Raw genomic sequence first — 20,057 nt, 5'->3', positions numbered from 1 at the left:
ACCATTGTAAAAGTCGGTAAACCGGACTGACATAAACGATAAAATAAAAGCGATGTTAAGGAAATAGACGAATGTAAAAAACGAATACAAGAACAATAAGAAATTGTATTCGCAAAGATACATGGAGTCTAGATATGATCTATTTCCTTAACTCTAAATATTCGCTCCGTTAGTGAGACGAGACTGTACGAATATCGAGTCCCAGGATACAACCATGGCAGACGATTCACACTTCACTCGTGAACGCCCTATCGAACTATAAATTCTACGAAACACTTATGACTTACACTAAGAGATTTTTTGCCGTTGGTTTTTGATACGAAAAAAGTGAAAAATGAAGAGGAGGAGAGTCCGTATTTAAAGAGGAGACGAGGAGCGGGTTTTCGAAACTGTTGTGACTATTTTCCGAAAATCTCTCAAAGATCTCGGAGTGGAACGTTGAGCAGCTTTCTCTGGAAGTTTCTCTCTTGTTGACTCGTTCTGATCCATTCGAACAGATAAACTTCGTGTCATTTTTATACGAACTACATGTCGTTTATACACAAATGTCATGCTGTGTTTTAGAAATGGAATGGCAAAACGTTAAGCTTAACTTGGTCTAAAAAAAAAGAATTATTGGACCAGAGGCCCTCCAGCAAGATCCGAGCCGAGCTGAACCAAGCCAGACGGACGGCGGCGCGCGTGTGGGGGGCGAGCCTATCCTCTCATGTGCGCCATTTGAACAAGAGTTAGAGTGAGTACATATATATACTCTTCATTTGTTCCAGTTCTCCCCGATGTGGGACTTTCTCTACTTCCATTCATTAATCATCATGCCTCAAAGGCTTATTAGATGATTGGCCCAATGGCCCATTTCGTTTTCACATATAACCGATAAATCAGGGAAACCATTGGCCACCAAAATGTTTAAAAATACAAGCATTTGGCCCAAAAAAAGGTACAGGCATTGGCCAACAAATCACGATTGCCTAGAATACGTGTTAGTCCTTGCGATAACATTTTGTTTGTTTGTTGAACAAGTCGTTGCGACGATGACCAAGATTAGTAGATGTGAGGATGCAATTAAGAACTTGGAGTAAGACAACAAAACAAAGGCAATAATTCTCATAAATACCATTGAATAAAACCCCAATAATAAAATGAACGCACTAACTGTTCCTTTATTATTTTCTTTTGTCAAAAGATTTAGGGTACGAACTCCTTGGTAATATACTTCAGATGTTTAACTCCTTATGTAAACCAATGACCTAGAATTAAAAAAACCATTGATGCTAATGTTACTGTAATTTATCTTGTGTGACATATGTCTTTTAACTTCCCGAGCAAGTTATTACCGAATGTAAAGCTTGGCTTGACGGGAAACCTATTAGAAATTCAATTTAGGAAGAGCATATTGTCAAGCTCGATATCAACGAATGGATCATAGAAAGCTCTATATTTTCCAGTAACATGCAGGATTTACATAAACTCTTATATTCATCCCTGAATTCTGTACAAGTATCATTTTGCCTTATACAATTCGAATCCGTTATTTGATTGCATCCCGAAAGATTTCACAGCTATTTAGGGATTTTGATTTCACAGCTCCGCCACATAGATACAACCTGTCGGATCTCGATCAATTTGTCTTCATCAATTAGGACCCCAACAGCTCAAGTACATGACGGTCCTGAGAGACTCCTCAGCTTGCTTTGCCTTGTCACCATCCTTACAGGAGGCAAGCGGGATGGTGGATGAAGAAGAGAACATATTCGCCTGAGCAGCGGATCTCACGTTGTTTCGGATACGTTGATTCACAGATCGGATCATGTAATTCCACCGGCATAGTCCCAATTGGTCTTTCGAGGCCTCCACGGCTCCGATGGTTGCTGCCACTAACCATGCTTTGCTTCTTGAACTCATCTTTTCTCTTTCTTTTTTTTTTTTAAATGGAGAAATAAGAGAAACTCTTGCTTTGTTTTTTGTTTGTGAAAAGGAGAATTGATTTGTGAAAGTTGTTGATGAAAGAAGATGAGCTTCCATGAGTTCTGTTTATATAACAGAGAGAACCAGAGGATCAGAGTTTTAGCCACTTGTTTTAGTGTTCAAAACTAGACGCTGTCTCCCCTTGTTTTCCTAAGTTTTTGTCCTGTTGGTTTGGCGAATTGTGCCCCCACCTGTTGACAAATTGAATAAGGACTAATATTGATGGTTACAGTGCAATTTTTCTTCAGAAAAGCTATTGTAATTACATTTTTCTTTTTTTAAATTAAAAAAACCATGATATTCTTGTGTTGACATGTGTGTGCGTGGCAGTAATTTTTTTCTTTTTCCAAAAGCTCATCATATTCTTGAAATTATGTATAGCAGGGCCTAAAAGTTAGATATTGAATCATAAGCTTATAATCTAGTACCCTCTAACAAGTGCCAAGAATCGATCTGGAATCATCATCTTCGTTCTTGGTCCTAATCTGTTGACCAGATTCAGATGCATCAAACTAGGCATGGCTTCTTCTTCTATCCACAATGAATCTAATCTTACCCTGAACAATGCAAGCTTCCTCAGCCGAGCAAAACCTTGTGCACTGAAGCTCATCTTTACTTCCGAGCAATCACAATCTTCCAGGACTAGATCTTCCAGTCTGGGCAGTTTCTGCAAAGCAGGCATTGGGTCTTCCTCGAGATTTGTTCCGGAAAATGTCAAAGACTCAAGACTGGGAAAGAACACATCCATGTGGAACACAACTGCCTCTGATGATATTCTGAAGGTCGGTACTCTCAGAGTTAAGGCACGGAGATTTGTTAGATTAGAGAAGGAACTCAAGTTTAAACGAACTCTTGTCAGCTCTACATACCCGGAATCATATATCTCCAAGTCTCGAAGGTTTTTGAGTGACTTACATTGTATCTTACTCCAGCTATAGGAGGAGATAGACCTTAAAGTCTGAAGGTTAACCGCATCTCCTATTAGTAATTCTCCAATGAATCTTCCCATGAGGTGCCTTAGTGATGTGAGCTTACGTAGATCAGTCATTCCCTCAAACCGGTTGCCTGATGCATCTAGTGTTTGTAGAAACTCTAAGTTGGAGATGGGAGATGGTAAATGTCTAAGACCAGTATCAGCTACACCAAGATACCTCAAGTGTATTGACTCGCATATCACATCTGGTAAACTCATAAAGGGGATGTATCCTTCACAATCAAACAGAAGCCCTCTGAGATTTAAGCACTCTAAGTAGCTTCAGTTTCAAGTTTGTGGTCTTAACATAACTTCCCAGCATTCCCTTCTGCTCTCCGAAGAACAAGAAGGACCGCATCCGTTTGTTCACACGTCTGTCACACAAGTAGTTGTTGTCCATAAGATGGTGTACCACTTCTCTTCTGCAAGTAGTTGAAGAATGATGCTCGTTATAAACAAGACTTACAAAGTTGATCTCTTTTGCTTTCTTGATAGCCACGTCTCTAAGAAGATCATGGATTCTACAAAACACCACTTTCCCTCTTTCTCTCCTCACTGCTTCCACTAAGCTTATGTCTATCAGCTCTTCTATGTAATGCCGAGCCACATCTTCCATCATCATTTCTCCATCCTCTTGTATAAACCCTTCTGCTACAAGTAAGTGTATTAATTTCTCCACATCAATCTCATAGTCCTCAGGGAAGACGCTAAGATAAAGAAAGCAGAGTTTCAACTCATAATGCAGCTCGTTGAAACTTAAATCGAATACAGTGGATATATGAATAGAGTTATCCTTTAGGAATCGCCAGCACTGGCACACACCTCATGCCACTCATTTGGCCTCTTCTTAGACAATAGCCCAGCAAGAACGACTATAGCAAGAGGTAACCCATCGCATTTTTGAACCCATTGAAAATTCATGAATGCTTTCTGGTCAAACAGTTTCCAGCTTTCTTCAAACGTCAAAAACCTTAACTTATGAACATAGACTCTCCCATCCACGCCTTCAGCCACAGCTTTGATGCGTGTAGTGATGATGACTCTACTTTCTCCATGATTGCACGGTAAGGCTCGCTTTAGGCTCTCCCACGCGTCCTGCTTCCATATATCATCTACCACCACCAAGTACCTTCTTCCGTCTAGAAGATCATGAAGGTAAGCTTCTAGCTCCTCCTCCTCTGTAAACATCTTGATCCTTTCAAGCTCTTCACCAGAAGCAACTCCTAGAGATCTTATGATTCTTAAAAGCATATCTCGTGTATTATAATCTTGAGAAACATAGGTCCAGGCGCGATACTCAAATCTTCTCTTTACATCCCCCAAGTTGTAGAGCTTCCTAGCAAGAGCAGTCTTCCCGAGACCTCCCATGCCAAATATCGAGATGATATATCGCTCACCCTCATCATCAAGAAGCTTTGCCAAAAGAAACTTAACATCATCTTCAAAACCAACTACTAGCTCTTCGTGATCAACAGGTCGAGCACGTCGAAGCTGCCTCACCCTCGAACTTGTTACCTCTTTGAATCTTCCTACGCCGTAAGTCTGACGCTTGCGAGTGATATCGACAAGTCTTCTCTTGAGGGATCTGATATCGTCACCTATATTGTACGCATCCTTTTTTGTTGGCCAGTCTCATCAAACCTTTCCTCTGTGATCTTTCTTTGAATTTTAGAAAATAAGTGTCCAAAACATCTTCTACATCATAAGCTATATCTAAAACTCCACTCTTTTGAGACCTCATCTTCTCTTTCTCGTGCTTCGACATCCCTGAGATAACAGTGGATGCAAGTCAACTCCGTCTTCAGCTCTTCAACCTCATCTCTGACTGTCATCAGCATCGACGCTTCTTTGATGAGATAGTCACCCATCTTTCTGACAACGAATCCCGTGATCGAATTGAAAGATCTCAAAATAAGATATGTTTTGTTTCCTTTGTGTCAACCTTACTAGCTATGAAGCCGACTTTTGTGGATGTCAAATTTTATTGCCTCCTAATATTCTATGACCCCACTATCTCCTGCTGGTAATTTTTATAAGATAACGCACCAAGCCGACATGATATAGTACCAATATTATAGATTCTCATTTGTCAACTACTAGAAAGGTAAAGCGCGGATTAAACTTATAATCAAGTTATAAAATTTTCTTCTCAAAAATTAATACCACCAAGTATTAAGAAGCTCAACATAGTCCCTCACTTGCACTTAAAACTTTAAACAATGGAGTTATAAGGATGAAGAAAATTCTCAGCATAACTCAACAACACAATCAAAACACTTAACATTAAACAATTATTTGAAAGGGAACCAAAAAAATAAAAAAGAAAGAACAAATCCTTGAAGATAAAAATGGCAAAGCCTAAAGTGGAGTTACACGAACTTACTTCTCACTAACCTTAATACCTCTCTCCAAACCCGGAAAAACAGAGCACCAGTTCCATTGTTGTGATCTAAAGCATACTCAGCTCTTACCAAACCTAACTTCACTCCTACACCGTATGATGAACCTTGTCCCATTCTCCTATACACTGCGGTTGGGTTCCCTTTCACGTCCTTGGAGCTTCCCAAATCGTTCCAATGCTCAGCAAATGCATACACACATGCGTGTTCTTCACAGGTACTCTAATCTCAGCACCAAGCTGCAATCCATGAAACAAAAAAAAATCAGACTTATGCTTTGTCGAGTGTTTCCTGTTTTACCTCGAGGATGTTTCTGGCCGCACCTAGCTCCCCCATGTTGTAGCCACGGACAGAGTATGGACCTCCAAGAACAAAAGGCTTCGTAGCTTGGAAGATCGCCAACACAACCACCATAATGTCCATGAAGGACTAGAACCGGTGGCGGTGGCTTCCCAGCGCCTTCTTCCACCTGCTGCAGCTGAATGAATCTTGTCAATGTCAATTGGTGACGACGGTTGAAGAAGGGGAATTTGCTTCCAATACCCAATCTTTGATCCACCTGAAACACGTTCCTCTCTCCAACAACAGCCCCGTTGACAAACTTGGTGTTGTTAGCATGTAGAAAGGCCATCCGGTCAATACCGGTACCACTGAGAGTTGTCGGAGGTCCATCAGCACTGATTCCTCCACTAGGTAGTAGTCTCTGACCATTTGCAGCGATGCGACTGCTTTCATCTCGAGTTGTTATCTCCTCCATCACAAGCCCATATATATATATATATATATGTAAACTTGCTCTGACGTGTGAAGTTCTGCATAAAAAAATACTATATGTTTGATGTGATGTGTTCGTTGGTTCAGTTATGTTAGCTTTCACTCCAGCTCGATCAACCCAAATTGGTGGCACTTCCTCAACACCTGGTCCTCCAGTGAAGACAGGGCTATGAAGCACCTCGTTTTGAATGTACGGTTACGAGGATTGTAAACACCGTCCAGATATGGATGTACATAATCAGAGTTTAAACGAAAGATCATCCTGCAGGCACACAAAAGCAGTGATATAGATGATATGGTGTCAAGAAAACAAGCTAAGCTAGATATTAATCAAATATGTAAGCTTGCCAAAATGTACCTGAGGATTCAAGAAGTTGCTAGTGGTGACTGAACCCATGAGAGACCTGTTAAGACCCTGGATATTTCGATGTTCGAAAAAGTAACAGACCCCACCTGGCTGGAATGAAGCCTGATGATGCATATATAAACAACAGCAAAGCAAAATCAATTACAATTTTTATTAAAACCAATCAAAGTCGTAATTATTCCAGTAAGGAAGGATTCATACCAGAGTGGGAGGTCCTCCAGGTCCAGGAACAATAATGCCCCCTTCGTTTTTTTTCTCATCTTGGCGTGGATTCACCTCAATGTTGGAGAACAACCCTAGTGAGTTGATATTACTCAGAGCTTAGTCTCCCAGCTTCAATGTTGAAAACATAGCCTTGGCGAAGCTGTCAACAAAAACATTGATACTACTATCAGCAACACTAACATAACAAATGATATCAATCATAACATGTCTCAAAAATGGAAGCTTTGTTCAACCCAAAAGGACAAGTTAACACTGAAACAAAGTTTTACACCTGAGAGTTGAGACAGATATACCTCTGCTTACCCTTGATCCTGGTACCATTTCTGAACACGGTCCCTAATCTTCTGCAACAACGTCGCACTGATTTTCCCTTGATCCCTCAACCATACACAGGCGCAGGCAACAAACATGGTATCGCCCTATCCATCCTCCGCTCCTGCAATACTCAAGCTTCTCTTTATCCGTCATGTCTGCATCCATCTCGATTGGCTTTGACTGAACCATTAGACCCACGTTTGAAACACCTGAACCTATCTGCGGACTGCCACGTGCTCTCCGCGAAGGAGATGGTGACTCCTAGGGTTCCCCTCCAAGTCGACTTTCTCGAACATTCCGCAAGTAGCTAGGGTTTCGAGCTCCTTCTGCAATTGAGCTTTGGTGTAGACTCCACCTGGCCGGCTCTCGAAGAAGACAATGTCGGAGACCTTTGTACTTCTTGAACCCACTGAGCTTGTTTAATTGAACTACGATGTTCGCCGGTAAGCCGTGAGAATCCCAGTCCGGTGACTGTTCCTCATCGGTGATAACAATTTTTCCCCAAAAACCACCGTCATCTCCGTCTCCGCCGCTAACGACGGAAGATTCGAGATTGGGAATAGGAAGAAGGACGCAGCTGAGGAGACAGAGGCTACGCCGAGAGATTTTGCTAGGTTCTTAAGGAGGAGGTCCTTTGGAGGGGCTTCTGTATCACGGCTACTACTGCATTTTATGGAGGAGATACGAGGGAGGCGAGATAGGAGCTTCCGACGAGTAGAGATAGAAGTAGAGCTTGTGGTCCCCGGGATAAGCTGGCCGTTGACGGAGAAGGTGAGAAAAAGAGACAAAAGATATAAGACCATCGTCAACAGAGCGCTGCGGTCCGATCAGTACATTAACATGCCAGAGCTGCGGTCCCACATTAGCACGTTAGCTGTGCGAAAACATACATCAACACATCATTTATTCAAATTTCATACATCAACACGCAAACAATAGTCTTATCATACACCCATTTTCCGTTATTCAGCCGTGACATGGGAACTAAACTGTTCGTTTTGAATTAATTACGTGGCTTTTCTATAATATATTGTCACTATATTAATTTTAGAAAATAATAAAAATAAATCTTTAATGAGACAACGTCGTTTTCTAATTCCCAATAAAACAAAACAAAAATTTTCTATTTCCCTTTCGACAGAGGCGACAGAGGTTCATGATAGAGCATAAGAGAATTTGGTGAAAAATCAGAAGATATAATCACAAGAAATCGAAAGCCAAATAAATAATCAGAGGAAAAACCAGAGTGACATCAGCTTGAGATCTCCAAGATGAGATACCTCTCTTTCTAAATCACCAACATTGGAATGTGTCTGAAACTCATATAAATGAGGAATTGCGAATCACGAATTGAGAAATTCATGTTAAGAATGTTAAATTCACACTATTAGAGTGTGTTGGGAACAAGAGTAGTCGAGATTAATTGTAATAAGCTGTGAAAACATATAATGCACATAAGGTGTTCGATTATATGTGTCAATGAAGTTGTTTTGTGTTCTTATGTCAAACATATGTTGTTTTGTAATGTTTCAGTGGTGATATCGACGCCACTTTCATTGTAAACTATGAGGGGAGGTTTGAACAAAAAGAAGGAGCAATTTGCTATGTAGGAGGGAGAAGCCATTATCTACAATCTGTGCCTCACAGTCTGTTTAGTGGCATTATTTCAGCTGAAATAGTATATATGTACAAGCAACAGATTTGGTACAAGCTGCCATACGAAGACATGAGTGATCTGAAGGTCTTATGTGATGGAGACACAAATTTTCAGAACTTGTGTAGGGCTGCACCATGGAATAAGCTTATTGAGTTGTATATGGAGCACGAAAATGCTCACAGTGAGGATGAGGAGGATGCAAACAGAGGCTGTGAGAATGAGGCAGAGTCAAATCAAGAAAAAAATGGTCGAGAACGTGTGGAAGCAATTGTTGCTGAGTTTGTTGATGAGGCAGAGGATAATGAAGCTCTTAGAGATACTCCTCCAAACTCGGATGATGAGGAAGAAAATATCGGTGGTGAGTATGAGAGATGGAGAAGAGGAAGTGGAGAGTTGAAGATCATGCAAGTTTTTGAGAGTATTAACGAGTTCAAGGAAGCTGTGTTGGAATATGCGTTGTTAGGAGGATGGAATGTCAAATATACGAGATGGGGAAATGAAATTAGTGAGGCAAGATGTGCTGTAGTGGGTGATATTCCTTGTGGCTGGAGAATATATTGTTCGCTCGAGAAATCGGTGCAGAAGTATATGGTGAAAACATATCAAGAAGAGCACTCTTGTACTCCTGACGGGTGTTGCAGATTACTAACTGACCAAGTTATTGCTGAGCTACTGATAAACGGGGTTAGAAATGATATGACGTTGCCGGCGAGGGTCATCCAAAACATCATTCAAGACCGCTACAGATTAACAGTCACTCATGATATTGCTCGGAAGGCGAGGAAGAAAGCACTAGATATGATAAACGATGAGTTTGATCAACAATTTGCAAGGATGAATGACTACAAAGAGCAAATTCTTATGTAAGTTTTCTTGGTGACTTGTTTTGTTTATTAAGAGTATTATGTGAACTAACATTTGATCATCACAGATCGAATCCGGGTTCTACAGTTGATCTGGTCACGACAACTAGAGAGGATGGAGTTGAAATCTTTGATAAATTTTATGTCTGCTTCGAAGCACTTAGGACAATATGGCGAGCTCACTGTCGCCCTATTTTTGGGATCGATGGTTGTTTTTTGAAGTCATCATCAGCTGGACAACTGCTTGCAGCAGTAGGAAGAGATGCGAACAACCAAATTTATCCTGTTGCGTGGGGAGTTGTCGACGTTGAGAGCGCTGACAACTGGAAATGGTTCATTCAACTATTGAAAACCGACTTGAACCTTGAAGATGGTGATGGTTTTACACGGATTTCAGACAAGCAGAAGGTATTTACATGTTTCATTACCGTCTGTTTAATTACTTTGTTTCATGGTTACTGCTGACAAAATAAAGCTATTTACATATTTTCAGGGACTCATAAAGGCCGTAGAAGAGGAACTTCCTACGGTGGAGCACCGTATGTGTGCTAGACACGTATATGGGAACCAAAAGAAGATACACTCAAATAAACTTCGGCTTAAGAAACTGTTTTGGGGAGTTTCAAACAGTTTTAATGAAGGTGATTATAAGGTGGCATTGAAGAAGGTTAAGGCATTTGACACTCAAGTATATGATGATTTGATGACGAGGTATCCTACTACTTGTTGTCGTGCCTTCTTCAAGACTACTTCTAGCTGTGAAGATGCACTCAATAACTTCTCTGAATCTTACAATAGTGGTCTGGAGAAAGCTCGGTCTCTCCCACTGGTAGAGATGCTAGAAACCATGCGACGCCAAGCCATGGTTAGGATTGAGTTGAGGAAGAACAAGCTCACCAAGTATAAGGCTAAATACAGTTTAAAAGTGGCAAACACAATAGCTGCTGAGGATGAAGAACGCAGTAAATGGTATAAGAAACGCACTCCTGGCCCAAATGGTGTTTCTGAAGTGTCTGAAAAATCAGTATCTTACTCAGTCAATATCGAGAACATAACCTGTACTTGCAGAATGTGGGATGTCACAGGGATTCCGTGTCGGCATGCACTGAAGGTCTTTGTGGATAAAAAATTGAAAGCAGAGGATTATGTGGCCGATTGTTACTTGACTACTACTTGGAAAAAGCAGTATAGCAACTCTATCTCTCCTGTTGAAGGAATGAAATTCTGGAAGGAAGCTACTGGTCCTAAACTTGACCCGCCACCTAGAGACAATGACAAAGGTAGAAAGAAGAATCCACAGAAAAGGAAGAAGGGAATTTACGAGTCTCCTACTAAAGGAAAAAAAGTATCTAGGCACTTGAAGGTGATTCATTGTTATCGATGTGGTATGGCTGAGCATAATGCACTGCATTGTAAGTATGATGGAGTCCCTAACAAGTCGAGGAAGGTTTATCCGAGGAAGAAGAAACACCGATCACAAAGTGAGTCAATGTCATTTGACCAAGGTGAAGCTCCAGGACCAAGTCAGCCAATGCAAACATGACTAACTTCAGGTTTGTTCTTCTAATCACATTTCACTCATCATCAAAAATGTGAGAAGCTTGTAACAACCCTCTTTTTGATTCTTTTTCAGGTTCTCATGTATTTTCAAGAACAAGGCAGCCTAAAGTTTGATAATAGTTTTTGGTGATTTAAGTGTATTAGGAAGCAGCTTAGTAAAGAAAATGTTGGTTTTGGCTGTTTTAGACTTTTATCGGCTTCTTTATGTGTGACTTAAGATGTTGTTATATCTAATCTAAAACTTATTATGTTATGACAATCTTGTGTTTCAAAACTTCTTATGTTTTGACTATTTTATGATTCAAGACAGTAGATAATCTTAAAAACCAACAATTCGAATATCATACTACAAGACAAATTCATAATACAATTCGTTAACACTTGGAAAATCCAACAATCCGAAACTAGCAAAAACCAAATAATCCGACAAGCACATTCATTCCAGTCTTCCACATAACTACATAGCAAAATAGTAATACCCAATCATCATTCCAACTCCACAAATTGCCATTTTTTTCAAGGTCTTCACATCTTTCTCATACCCATGAACCAACTCTTTCATCTCTTTATTTCATTCCCAAATCCAGTTAAAGCATCAGTCAAATCTTCAATCTTTTTGTCATAGCTTCTTATTAGATCTTCGCATCTCTGATTTTGAAGCTCGAAATGGCCGAACTTTTCATCAAACAAGCTCTTCATATCCTCAATTTCTTCTACAAAAGCTTCATCTGTCCATTTAAACATATGATTTTTATCCTACACAAGAAAATCATTCACTTTAGCTAAATAAAACATACTCAAATCAGACAACCATGGAACATAGACAATAATTTTTTTACCTCTTCACTACCATTAGGACAACAATGGAAAAGCCTTACTGGGTTCTTGGTGGTTTTTGAAGTATAGATCACAAAGCCTGCTCCACATTTCTTACAAAATCTAGGAAACCCTCTTTCTCTTTCTTTTGCGGCTCCAGTTTGTGCTCATGGCTGCTCAATCCGAACTTAATTAAACAACCTTGAAATACACCTAAAAATTCATTGGAGACTAAATCGTGACTGTTACCTGTACCATAGGAGGACGTAGGGTTCGATGAGCTCAACATTTGTGATTCTCTCTCTCAGACTTCTATTCTTTTCTTTCTGTCGCGATTTAGGATTCAATGAGGAAGATGATGTTTTTGTTTCTGAAAACGTCAAAACGACGTCGTTTTCTATTAATGTTTCTGTAATATATCCACGTAATTATCCTTTAAAACCACGTAATCACCCGTTAACCCCACACAAGCCACCGTAAATGATAAACTAACGGAAACACGATAAGTGTATGATAAGACTATTGTTTGCGTGTTGATGTATGAAATTTGAATAAATGATGTGTTGATGTATGTTTTCGCACATCTGACATGTTAATGTACTGATCGGGACCGCATCGCTCTGTTGATGCCTGAATTAGCCGATTTCCCATCATTATTCCCTTTCTCTCAGCTTTGATGGCTTTTATTTTTTAAGATATTTAAAAGGTGGTTCTTAGCTTTTTTTTTTATTAAAAGTTAAGAGACGATTCTTATATTCCGCTAAGAACTCCACCTAGAAACTCTCATTAATCATGTTCTAAGAGCATGTTTATCCCTTGATCCTTAAGTGTGTTTCTTAATGATTATTTAATATTTTAAATGTACTTAAGTAGGGTTAAGAACCATAGTTAAGAAACTCCCATTTGGAGCGGTCCAATGGGAGTTTCTTAATTAGGGGTTCTTAAAAAAAAAAAAAAATTTTTTAAAGATAAAATTTATTTATTAATTTAAACATATTAAAAGATAACATTTCAAAAATAGATTTTTTTTAAAAAACATAAAAATAAATACTAGTACAATAATCGAGAATAATTTGGAAAAAACATCCGAGCTTAGTAGTTGTACCCATCACGTCCAAATTTATGCCATATCTGTTCAACCAAATCAGCTTTAAGCTGTTGATGCATTTGTCTATCACGAATTCTAATTCGAATACCCATCATATTGGCGATATTTGAAGGGATATATGTAGAATACGTGAGATCGACATGTGAAGTTCCGGTGTCTTCTCTTTGTTGGAACTCTGAAACATCAAAATGAGTGTATCCATCTCGTTCATCTTCTACTATCATATTATGGAGTATTATACATGCTCGCATAATCTTCCCAATTTTGGCTTTATCCAAAAAAAGTGATGGATTTTTAACAATGGCAAATCGAGCTTGCAAGACTCCAAAAGCACGCTCGACATCTTTTCGGACAGCTTCTTGATGCTTAGCAAATAAAGCCACTTTCAGACCCTGTGGTACTGGAATAGATTGGATAAAAGTTGCCCATTTTGGATAAATTCCGTTGGTAAGATAGTAAGCCAAATGATATTCTCTTCCTTTGACAGAGTAAGTGACTTGCGGAGCTTGACCTTTTATTATGTCTTAAAAAACAGGTGAGCGATCAAGAACATTGATATCATTTAAGGTACCTGGAGGTCCAAAAAACGCATGCCATATCCATAGATCATACGAAGCAACCGCCTCTAAAACGATTGTGGGTTTTCCCGAACCACGAGAATATTGACCTCTCCAAGCGGTGGGACAATTCTTCCAATCCCAATGCATACAATCGATGCTCCCTATCATCCCAGGAAAGCCACGTTGCTCACCAATATAAAGTAGACGTTGAAGATCAGCCGGTGTTGGTCTTCTGAGGTACTTATCGCCGAATAAATATATTATTCCTTCCACAAAATGTTCCACACATAACCGAGCTGTCGTTGCACCGAGTCGGAGGTATTCGTCATCAGCATCAGCTGCAGTACCATAGGCCAAGACACGAATGGCTGTTGTACACTTCTGTAGTGGAGAGAGACTAAGCCGTTCGGGAGCATCTTTCTTTTGTCGAAAGAATTCAACTTCATTGGAGAGTCGATCAACAATATGCATGAACAATGGTTTGTTCATTCTAAATCAGTGTCGGAATAGATTTTCAGGGTATGTTGGAGTTTCACTGAAATAATCATTCCGTAAACGTACATCGTCTTCTTCACGATTCCGCATGATATGAACTCGTTTTTTCCTTTTTTTTCTTTCTTCTTCTGGATCAATGGAAAAAATTTCGAAAGTTTGATCAAAATATTGATCAAATTTGTCATCATCTACTCCCTCTCCCTCAAACGTGTTATAAGAAGCAACTTGAAGCGTTTAATAATAAGCATTTTTACAGACAGCTTGTGACACTAAACTACAAACAACTTGTGACACTAACAGACAAACATCGCAACTTCACTTGAGTACACATACACAACTCGTGACTTCTCTTGTGTAATGACACCATCTCCTGAAGACGTGAAACCTTTGTCGTGAATAACCAAATGGTCATGCAATCATATAAATGTAAATGCATCAATCAAGTCCAAAGAAAGATATTTCGAACATTGAAATAATATTTCACATTAACATTGAAACAATATTTGACATTAACATCAACACAATATTTCATATACACCAAAGACAGATAGACCAGAAACAGACTACAAACAGACCACAAATAGACCAGAAACAGACCACAAACAGATCATAAAACCGAAGAGAGTTAGACCAAAGACCAGAAACAGACCACAAACAGAATTAACCCAACATCTCTGAAATTATCTTATTCTTTAGTGCTTCTTCATTTTCAGTTAGAGGTTCTTTCTTGCCAATGAGCCTGTCAAGCAAACCCATCTTCGAAAGTCTCCCCTTCGCTGCCAAGTCTCTCTCTTTAATAGACCACATGGTCTGATACTCAGAGGCCGACTGGCTATCTGCGATGCTTCTCTTACCAGAGGCTCTTTTGGCTGCCTTAACGCCAGGAGGTCGGTTGGTTGGTTCATCACCGAGGTTGGAAGTTGCTTGAGAGCTTTCTGATTGTGCTCCATCATCACACTTTTTCTTCTTACCACTTACATCGCGCTTGCTACTAGCAACTTCACACCATTTCTGATCATTCCTCAGCTCCTCCCAAGCATGGTGAAGATTAAATTTAATCTTCTGATCCTTGTAGAATATTTCGTGTGCCAGTTTTACAGTATCAACCTCGATCTGACCACTTGTTCTCTGTCTTGTTGCAGCCGCATAGGCTCCACAAAACTTGGATACAAGATCGTTGATCTTATGCCACCTTTGCTTACACTGAATGGTTGCTCGTGTTTCACCTCTTGCCACCTTTGGACTTGCTGCGAAGTACGCTGCAATCCGTTGCCAGAAAGCACTCGCTTTTTGCTTGATTCCAACCACATGGTCCTTGCTAGTGTTTAGCCATGCGCTAATGAGCACTAGATCATCTGTGACTGTCCACTTATTTCTTTCCCTCCGCTCTGTAGGTGAGTCTTCACAGAAGCTTGAAGGTTCAGTACATTGAGTACTGAACACATGGAGCTGTGATGATCGGAGCTCACCACCATGCGAAAAACTCGCATAAGGACAGGAAGGAATGGAGGTTGGTGACTGTTCAGGAAGGAATGAATCTTGTTAACTGTTTAAAAGGTCAACAAAATTGCGGGACTGAAATGTCAGAGAATAGAGAAGGTAGAAGAAATGTGTTTCATAAAGAATAAAAGAGAAGAAGAAGACCGTGTTAAAAGATGAAAAAGAAAGAGAGAAAGCAACTTTTTATAGAGGAAAAGAGAAGAAGAAGATCAAGTTGGATACATGTCTTTTAATTGCCATTACTCTTTGAGTTTAGTTGAGTTGAGATGAGTAGACATCTATCTAACTTATTTATCACTACCACACAGTCCTAATGGAACACTAAGAGCAGCATTCATCTAAGCAATTACTACCACACAGTCCTAACTCTAACAAGCATTTAATTAACCTAACTACTAGCCAGACGAAATCAATTAGTAAAAAGTAAGCGAATGAGGAGCTGCACTAACCTCACTGAGAGTCTTGTGTAGTGGTTGCTTCTTGAAGTTACAGGAGGAGGAGCTTCAGTTGAGAGGTCAAAGCCTCTGAGACAACAAGAGTCCATAGAATGACAAAAGTCCCTGCCATAATTAACAACACAAACTGTAATCAACACAAACTATAATTAATCTTTCAATCAACACGAACTGTAATGAATCTTACAAGTTATATTACAACAGATACTACATTTCGACAAATGATGTTTTAACGAATGCTATTAAGCAATCAACACAAACCGTAATTAATCTTTCAACAACATCCTAGTTCATACGCCTTCACAGATCATAACAGAACACTAGTGTGAAGATTAATGTCAGTGTATCCTCATGACTTTTTAACTAAACAATCAGACAAAACCTAATAAACATGTAATCGATTTCGATCAAACACCAAAACACCACCGTGATCGCTATATTCCAAGAAAACCTAATAGATCTACCCTCTCAAATCATACAGATAAGATTGAATGGAGCTTAATTAAGCAGAAGCAGAGATGTATCTAATATTGATTGGACGATGGATGGGGATTATCTTAATGATACGGGTCTTCACCAGCGATGCATTCACCACACAAAGAGTGTAGCCTTCGGTGATGGGTTTCGATCGGTTTCTGACGGAGAAGATGATGCCGATGGAGAGAGTAGTCGTCCGTGGTGGGTTTCGATCGGTCTCTGACGGAGAAGACGATGAGGACAGAGACAGTCGTCGTCGATCGGTCTTCTGACGGAAAAGACCACAGCCGCTGGAGGAGACGCCGTGAGGAGAGTCATCGTCTATCGCGGCTTCGATCGCCGTTTCGAACGTCTCCTTTGGGTCAGAGAAAACAAGAAACTGACACAAATGAGAGAAAAAAGAAAAGAAAAATAAAATTCTACGCTTTCCAAGCCGATGTTAAAACCAACTTTAAAAACGCTCCCAAAACACTTTCATTAAGGATCGGTAATGGGCTTTTTATTTTGTTTTGAATTAATTAAATGGCTAATTTCTCTTAAAAACTCAGCTAAGAGTCCGCGATAAAGTCGGTCTAGGGTTTCAGAAAGAAGATGCCGAGGTTTCGGCAAAAGCATACACTATACAGTATTTGGGTTTTTGTGCAAGTTTCTTTATACGTCATTTTCCTTTTGGTATATACAGCCAAACATCGTGACGTTTTTCTTACATGGAAACAGCACGCATGTTCACCAAGAAGGTACAAAGCTGCTGAGAGACAAGTTTGTGCATGTGCGAGGCATTTCACTCGTGTGTTTAGAGTTAGGGATAATTAAGATAAACTTGAATTTGACTGACACGGATTTTTTTATTTGTCTTTCAATTTGATTTTTTTTTTGTCAACCTTTCAATTTGATTTATATAACAAAATTATTAAATATATTATATTTGATAGTATATGTATCGTATAATAATTGTATAATAGTATTGTTTAAGTGTCATATACTCATATTAGACAATGTCACTATACAATGTTTATATTTCATATATTATTTTTTAAAAAAATTATTAGTATTAGCATTTTCATAAAAAATTCAATGATCATACCTCATATTAAACATTTTATGTATTTCTCTTTGCATTTAAGAAAACAATAAAATTTATTAAAGTCACTCTTAAAAGTTTTTTTTTTTTGTCACTTCGTCACTCTTAAAAGTTAAAACAAGAGAAATGTTCTAAAAGATCCTTTAACAAAAGAAGAAGAAGAAATGATGGATACCAGCCGTGTTCGTTTACCGCTAGACGCAGTGGGAGATGCAAGGAAAAGCACAGTGAAGATGATCAAAATAATAGAATCTGAAGCTAAAGTAACCAACAGATTTCCAAAGTCACAAAAAAAAGAGATGTCTGTGCCGCTAAAAATTTCAGTGTCCCGTATACTGCTGCTGCGTCATCGGTGTTGCATGTTGTTAATTGCCGCTGCGGTCATCAGTGTTGTGTGTTGCCGTGATTCCCGTTTAATTTTTGGTCGCTTCCGCTGCGTCTTGCGGCTAAGAAACGAACACGACTTGACAGTTATTTGAGAAGTCTTATAAATGATTGCTTTTGGTTCTCTGATCCTTTGGTGTTGCTTTATACATTCTTAATTTGTTTTATTTTTAGAACTGCTTTACACCATTCCAAACCTCTCAAAATCAAAATTTGGTTTTAGCTAGTGTTTGCGTTTGCGGAAAAGTAAATTTTATTTTTATAAAATTATATAAATATAAAAATAAATATTTTAAAATATTTTCTTATAATATAAATGCTAATATATATATATATTTTAATACTATGATTTTATAAATATAATTTATATTTATATTATAATAATATGGTTTAAATATATATAAATTTTTTATAATAACTTTTAATAATTTTAAATATTTTTTTAAAATTGAGATAATATCATAGTAAATTTAATTTCTATATTTATTATAATAATATGGTTTATATATATATAGTTTTAATATTTATTATTTTATTATTGGGCTTTAAAATTATCAATTTTATAATTAATTTTTTGTCTATTAATTAAATTTTTATTAATTAATTTTTGCATTTGTGGATAAACCAGTCAAAAATGACCCGTAAACGTAACAATTTTCAAATATTGAACCAATCATGCAAAATACTTAATAACGCTTGAAATCGCACCGTCCGCTTCCGCAAACTCCTATAGGTATCCTATAAAGACCTTGTTATATGGGCCATATAATATTAATTAGATTTTCAGTAAAGGATCCCTTGGGGGGCAAAAGCAAAGTCGCCTGAGAATAATTGAGCTCCACGTGAATATTGTTTTTCTCAACATTGGTTCGTAGGGGTTATAAAAATATGATAAAGCTGGTTTGTCATAGTCCCACCGGGAATTAATAATCGATGAAAGCGCTTACCAAGGTTTTTGCAGAACATAATATAGTTTAAACGTATTCTGATAATTGTACGTTAACACGATTATAGTATTTAAATAATTAAATGCATTAGTTCCGTAAGACAGAAAAGAAAGAGATGAAGAAGGGACAAAGACTTGTGGGCTGTAATTAGTTATGGTGTCACTTTGCAGTAACCAAAACGCCGACACCTCTCTTCTCAATCTTCTTCTTCTTCCTCTCACCAGCTCCATGCATGTACGGTACAACCACCTCCTTAATCATTTACATTTTTCGTATTATTATATCAAAACAACCATGGATTAACGTTTGGTTTTTTTTGTTTTAGTAGTATAGTTTAGTAATTGGTATTCTTCCCCAACAACCCACAAATCGCATTATAGTCTAAGATTTGGTCGTGATTAACATACATTGTTTATTTAGTTGCATATTTTAGTGTATCATCGTCTTTGTAAATTTGTGTGTCCATGCAGAAGTCAAAAACGCTTTTTTACTCAATGTTCGTTTTCGCAGATTTCAACAGCCTCATTTACATTCGTTGAAACTTGTCGCACATTCAGTAAGAAGATTTAAAATATAGTTTAGGAATCGTGATTTGGAAATCAGGTGATCTCTCCATGTTAGATAAATGTTATTTTCTTGATTGTATTAGAAAAATGACGCCTTCAGAAATCTCACAAACGAAAAAATGTTTTTGGGAAAGGTTAAGAGAAATTAACTGAGATTTCAGAGCCATCAATTAGTCTTCTAGAATATAACTAGACATTATAATATTTGACCACATTGTGACGTCGTCGTCGGTGTCTGATAGGTTCTACTTACGAATATTTGATTTTTATTACTCGCTCCGTTTTTTAATATAAGTCATTTTAAAATTGTGTATTTAGATTAAACAAATCATTAATTTTTGAGAAAATTGCCAAAAGAGAACAAGAAAACAGCATAGTTGTCCCTATGGTATAAATCCACTTTTTTTATTTTTTCTCTTTTTATCCTTTCCATATGTTAAAATTAATGAAATAAATAGTTATAAGAATCAAAAAAATTATTAAAAATATAAACAATTAATAAAACACCCATTTACACAAACACATATTTTTTGGGTTGAAAAACATAATAAATCATGTTTTTAAATTACG

General features: G+C 38.2%; 3 protein-coding genes and 2 pseudogenes across 3 annotated transcripts; 1 reads left to right on the top strand and 4 right to left on the bottom strand.

The window, feature by feature from the left end:
- Positions 1-1,418: 1,418 nt before the first annotated feature.
- BNAC06G21340D lies at positions 1,419-4,863 on the bottom strand. The gene has a single exon (XM_048767869.1). It carries the CDS (start codon positions 2,020-2,022, stop codon positions 1,633-1,635), a length of 390 nt encoding a protein of 129 aa, XP_048623826.1. The 5' UTR covers positions 2,023-4,863; the 3' UTR covers positions 1,419-1,632.
- On the bottom strand, positions 1,419-5,024 carry LOC111209386 (annotated as a pseudogene).
- Positions 1,419-7,831, bottom strand: LOC111209385 (annotated as a pseudogene).
- A 288-nt stretch (positions 7,832-8,119) lies between these two features.
- On the top strand, positions 8,120-11,406 carry LOC111209733. Its single transcript, XM_022709749.2, has 5 exons — positions 8,120-8,294; positions 8,552-9,538; positions 9,607-9,946; positions 10,032-11,091; positions 11,172-11,406. Exons 1-4 carry the CDS (start codon positions 8,290-8,292, stop codon positions 11,079-11,081), a joined length of 2,382 nt encoding a protein of 793 aa, XP_022565470.2. The 5' UTR covers positions 8,120-8,289; the 3' UTR covers positions 11,082-11,091; positions 11,172-11,406.
- Positions 11,407-11,656: 250 nt separating this feature from the next.
- Positions 11,657-12,203, bottom strand: LOC111209384 (uncharacterized protein At4g04775-like). Its single transcript, XM_022709241.1, has 3 exons — positions 12,164-12,203; positions 11,938-12,014; positions 11,657-11,854 (listed from the first exon to the last, which is right to left on the bottom strand). Exons 1-3 carry the CDS (start codon positions 12,201-12,203, stop codon positions 11,657-11,659), a joined length of 315 nt encoding a protein of 104 aa, XP_022564962.1.
- Positions 12,204-20,057: the final 7,854 nt, after the last annotated feature.

The sequence above is a fragment of the Brassica napus genome, chromosome C9, assembly GCF_020379485.1.
Source record: "Brassica napus cultivar Da-Ae chromosome C9, Da-Ae, whole genome shotgun sequence".
NCBI classification, from domain to species: domain Eukaryota; kingdom Viridiplantae; phylum Streptophyta; class Magnoliopsida; order Brassicales; family Brassicaceae; genus Brassica; species Brassica napus.
The sequence above is the reverse complement of the archived record's forward strand: the minus strand, read 5'-3'. Positions and strand labels throughout refer to the sequence as shown.

What these genes read in the sequence shown, in the direction of transcription:
- LOC111209384 (XM_022709241.1), bottom strand. Translation starts at nt 12,203, where the DNA reads ATGTTGAGCTCATCGAACCCTACGTCCTCCTATGGTACAG. An exon ending in TACGTCCTCCTATGGTACAG is followed by an intron (nt 12,015 to 12,163) that starts GTAACAGTCACG and finishes AATGTGGAGCAG; the next exon opens with GCTTTGTGATCTATACTTCA. An exon ending in GTCCTAATGGTAGTGAAGAG is followed by an intron (nt 11,855 to 11,937) that starts GTAAAAAAATTA and finishes TTTCTTGTGTAG; the next exon opens with GATAAAAATCATATGTTTAA.
- BNAC06G21340D (XM_048767869.1), bottom strand. Translation starts at nt 2,022, where the DNA reads ATGGAAGCTCATCTTCTTTCATCAACAACTTTCACAAATCAATTCTCC.
- LOC111209733 (XM_022709749.2), top strand. An exon ending in TACAAAGAGCAAATTCTTAT is followed by an intron (nt 9,539 to 9,606) that starts GTAAGTTTTCTT and finishes TGATCATCACAG; the next exon opens with ATCGAATCCGGGTTCTACAG. An exon ending in GGATTTCAGACAAGCAGAAG is followed by an intron (nt 9,947 to 10,031) that starts GTATTTACATGT and finishes ACATATTTTCAG; the next exon opens with GGACTCATAAAGGCCGTAGA.